At 34.8% G+C, this 4,561-nt stretch overlaps 1 protein-coding gene across 1 annotated transcript; it reads right to left on the reverse strand.

The window, feature by feature from the left end:
• Positions 1-957: 957 nt before the first annotated feature.
• On the reverse strand, positions 958-3,766 carry LOC142312722 (uncharacterized). The gene is made up of 3 exons (XM_075351711.1): positions 3,305-3,766; positions 2,584-3,129; positions 958-969 (listed from the first exon to the last, which is right to left on the reverse strand). Exons 1-3 carry the CDS (start codon positions 3,740-3,742, stop codon positions 958-960), a joined length of 996 nt encoding a protein of 331 aa, XP_075207826.1. The 5' UTR covers positions 3,743-3,766.
• Positions 3,767-4,561: the final 795 nt, after the last annotated feature.

The following is a 4,561-nucleotide window of genomic DNA, read 5'->3' on the forward strand; positions in this document are numbered from 1 at the left end:
TACCATTGGAAATTTAAATTTTGTTTTTTTGGCGGACGAGGCCTTTCCATTACTACGTAATTTGTTACGGCCATATCCACTTACAGGCTTGAATGTTGAAAGACGCATTTTTAATTATCGTCTATGCAGAGCTAGAAGAGTTGTCGAGAATGCTTTTGGCATATTAAGCAGTAGATTTCGTATCTTTTCCATGCCAATCAACTTAAAACTTGAATCCATTGACAATGTTGTGCTTGCATGCTGTTATTTGCATAATTTTCTCAGAAAAAGAGATGGTCTTGAATATGTTCCACCTGGCTTTGTTGATGTAGAAAATCCAAGTAATGGTGTTGTTGAGCTGGGGGCATGGCGTCAGCAAGGTAACCCACTGGATAATCTTTTGCCACAGCCACCCCTGTCACGTAGTATGATGGATGCAATGGAAAACAGAGCTAATTATTGTAATTTTTTTAATGGCCCAGGGGCTGTGTCATGGCAGCATGTTTATAATTAATTCATGAGTTTAGGTGCTCTTTAAACATGAGATTGCATGGTTGTGTTTAAATAATGTAAGTCATAATTTTTTTTTGGTTTTTTTTTTTTTTTTTTTAACTAAAATTGCCTTAAGTGTGGAAAGATTCTGATTTTGAGTTGAAAAATGTTTATTGTGTTATTAAAGTAAATTGTTTGATGTAACTTAATACAACATTGTGAATATAGTTTTTTGAAGTTTATTGTGATAACATGTTTAATCATTACAAAATAATGTATGATTGTAAACAAAATATTTATTTGGGCAAAATTTTTCATTTACAAATTATCAAAAAAAGATAACTAAACAATTAAGCAGTACAAGCATTCTGTCAATCATTTTTCTCGATTGATTATTTAAATTTACTAATATGTATGTTTTAAACATGACATAAAACATTATGATTTTTTAAAAAAAAAGGCACTTTTCCATAACTAAAATATAATTCAAAGATAATTCTTTAATAAACACAAAAAACAAAGTGATAAAAACAAAAAAAACCATTTGCGCATAAAAAAATGAGCACATAAGTATTACTAATGTACATTACGGCGACATACAATGTTCAGTTTGTTCACATATAAATAAAGAAACGTCATGACGTACAAACGTCTAAATGACCATGTGACACGCCACACTGTGTACCTGCTGATCTAAAGCGAAACTGAAAGGGAAAATGGCAACCAACAAACGTTCAAAGGTCTGGGGCCAAGGGGAGGTCCAATACTTGGTGAAAAGGATGGATGCACTGGACTATATATGTGCAAAGACATATCCACGTCCTATGGGACATAAAAGGAGTGTTGTGAAAAAAATATGCAGGGGCCTGTTCCGTAAATTTCATATCAGACGCACATCAACGCAGGTACTGAAGAAATGGGCTGATTTAAAGTACAGGGATAAGGAGAGAATCGAAGAAATTCGAAGTAGCCTGGTATTGATAGCTGGTAAGATAATTTTTACATACATACATTATCTATATTTTTGATTAATAATATAAAAACATAACAGTTTTTAAAATCATTAACGGTCTGCAGTGATTTGTTAGATCAAAAAATCACATTATATGTTGTTGTTTGGGTTTAATGAAAAGTGTTTTTATTTAATGTTAACAGATGTAAACTCATTGAATAATGAGTCAAGGCAGCCCACTAACAATACTGATGAAAATGTAGTCCAGCAGCTGTCTGCAAGCATGGATTCCAACCCTGAAAATAGCCTACCCATTTTAAATGAGGAAGCAGACAGCCTTGATTATGATGTTCTGTCACCATCATCAGGACATGGTGATGCTGATGTAACGTCTGAAGAGAATATGGAGGACAATGGTACTGATGTGGTTTTCCAAAGTTAGTACAGTGGAAAATCTTTAGCTACATGGCTAATACTCTAACAAAATTACCTTATGTTTCAATTAGGTGGTAGAGGATCAGGTTGGGACATGAGCGCATCATCAGGAGATGAACGTGAAAAACAAGTTGTCAGTAATGGTAAGTTTCATGAGTGTACAACATAATGGTAAATGTTTCAATTTTTCATTGTTTAATTTAATTTTTATAACCAAACGCTAAAATATATAACAATAACTGTTTTTTTTGTTGTTTTTTTTACAGAAATAGTCACACTATATGATGTTTATGTGTCTGCGAACCGACTCAAAGAAGCCTCTGCGGCGCATGATGCCCTAATCCTTAAATATATTAATCAACGTAATAAATAAATGATGTTTGTTTTGTAGATTTCTATGTTAACCATGTATGTCTAATTGTTTGTAAACTAAGATTTTACCAGAAAAATATTTTTTAAAATTGCAAAAAAAATTAGACAAGTTAATAAATAAATCTAAATTAAAATAAAAGTTTTAAACCATTTTCACAAAAATTGTGCCTAATTGATTCGAAAAACACATTATTTCATATGGCAGGTTTATTATCTGTGGAATGGTTACACATTTGTTATTTTCACAAATATGCACGAAATATCAGGCAACAGAAGGAATACAATAATCACCAAAAACATACGAAAATAATATAAAAAAAACAATACAACTACTTCTTTTTGCGTTTGTTTACCAAACTCATGCGTGACCTACGGCCACGCACACCACCCTTTCGAAGTGCTTGTCTTGATGGCTCTGCTGCAGCTTGAGGAATTTCAGGGGCATCAACAGGAGCAACAGGATCAACAGGTTCAACAGGGTCAACAGGTTCAACAGGTTCAACAGGTTCAACAGGTTCAACAGGATGAGAAACCTCGCCAATGGCAACATAGGATGAGTCTGTTAGTTTTTTTGCTCTTGCCAAACGTAAGACATCCTGGATTAAACATTGGGCTATGTATTTTTGATCTGGGGTCAGTTCACGCATTTCATCATCCACAAACATAGCAATACCAGAAAGGGGTGGTCTGTTGTGCTGGTCTAGGATGTTTTGTGCCACTCCCATCAGTTTTGTTACAGCTGTAGTAGTGTTTGGAGGGATGGTTTTTTTTCTCCTTTGCCAACTTTGTGTGTAGGACACATTGGATGGGCCTGCCTCAACCAAATCAACATTGGTTAATTGGCTAGCAGGAGTTTCCATTAGTTGTTCAGATGTTGATTGCTGACTTGTTGTTGGCTCCTGCAATACAAAATTAACATGAATAAATAAAATTGTCATTCAAATCTATTTTTCTAAACAAAATTTGTACACTTTTACATATATATTGGAAAGTAGACAAATATTCATTTCATCATCAATAAAAAATACCAAAAACAATTTTTAAAACCAATTAGGACAATTTTAAAAATTATACCTCAGATATAGTCACTTCATTGTTCGCATCAGGGGGAATATCACCACCAATATTGAGGCTACTGGTTGATGGCCTGTGAAGCTCCTGGTCCCTTGTGAAATTTAATAAATCAAAATACCACAGCGTTGGGACGTAGACATCACCAGTGCCAGCACCAGAACGCTTGGATTCCTCTATTTTGTTCAGTTCTTTCTTATAAACTGTGCGTATTGCCTGTATTTTTCTTTTAACCAGATCCTCGGTACCTTTTTGATTAGGATGGTATTTGTCATATATTGCAATCATTTTAAGGTACGCATCCTTTTTAAGTTGCCTATTGCTGTACTCGGGGGATTTAATTTTCCATAAGGGTGTTTGCGTCTGGTACACCTCAATGAATTCACGTAGGAATTCCTCCTTATTAGTACACATCTGTAAAACAGTAAATTGGAGATACATCAGTACAAGCACTGATTTAAATAAGAATAAAAAAAAATTTAAAAAAAAAAAAAAAAAAAAAATTGCACATACACGTCAGGCAAACATTAAATTGGAGCAAATTCAGTACAAACTATGATTTTGACCAAATTAAACAAAGAAAAAAACTAAAAAATTATATACAGCAAATACTATAGCACATACACGTCTGGCTAACATTAAATTGGAGCAAAATCAGTACAAACAATGAGTTTAAAAAATACATTAAAAAAATAATTAAAAAAAAAACGATAACACATACCTTGAAGCAAAGAAAAGCAAGTCCAGATGACAGTTGCGTCCAGATGACAGTTGTTTTCCAAAATAAGTTGTGCGAGGACAAACGCAAATGGGTAGACAACAGCTGCAAGAATGAACACGCATCTGCGCACATTTATACTACCAACAACCAATGAAAATCTATAGCGCTGATTAAACAAATGAGTCGAGGCAAGCAGGGGTGTAGCGAGTTTACAATTCTACTACATCAAGATGCACTTTGTGTGGGGAACCAACGCCCATATCGCCATGACACTTGGAAATCCATGCGGTGAGACAGCTACACAACGATAATATTGTTCCTCATTACATCGGGACACGAGATAGCTTGAAAGGTGACTATAACAGAGATTGTGACATGTGACCGTAAGCACACGACAAAAACATGGACACACAGCGATGAACACACATCGCGCTAACGAACAGGGCGTGCCGCACATACGGCGACATCGCGCCCGATATCGCAGTGTGTAAAGTAGCCTTAACTCATTTATACCCGACAATGTTGTGTGTACTGAGGAA

The sequence above is a fragment of the Anomaloglossus baeobatrachus genome, chromosome 5, assembly GCF_048569485.1.
Source record: "Anomaloglossus baeobatrachus isolate aAnoBae1 chromosome 5, aAnoBae1.hap1, whole genome shotgun sequence".
NCBI lineage: Eukaryota > Metazoa > Chordata > Amphibia > Anura > Aromobatidae > Anomaloglossus > Anomaloglossus baeobatrachus.

Excerpts from the sequence above, each read along its gene's own strand:
- LOC142312722 (XM_075351711.1), bottom strand. The coding sequence starts at position 3,742 with ATGTATCTCCAATTTACTGTTTTACAGATGTGTACTAATAAGGAGGAA. Across the intron at positions 3,130-3,304 it reads ATGAAGTGACTATATCTGAG|GAGCCAACAACAAGTCAGCA; the intron begins GTATAATTTTTA and ends TTTGTATTGCAG.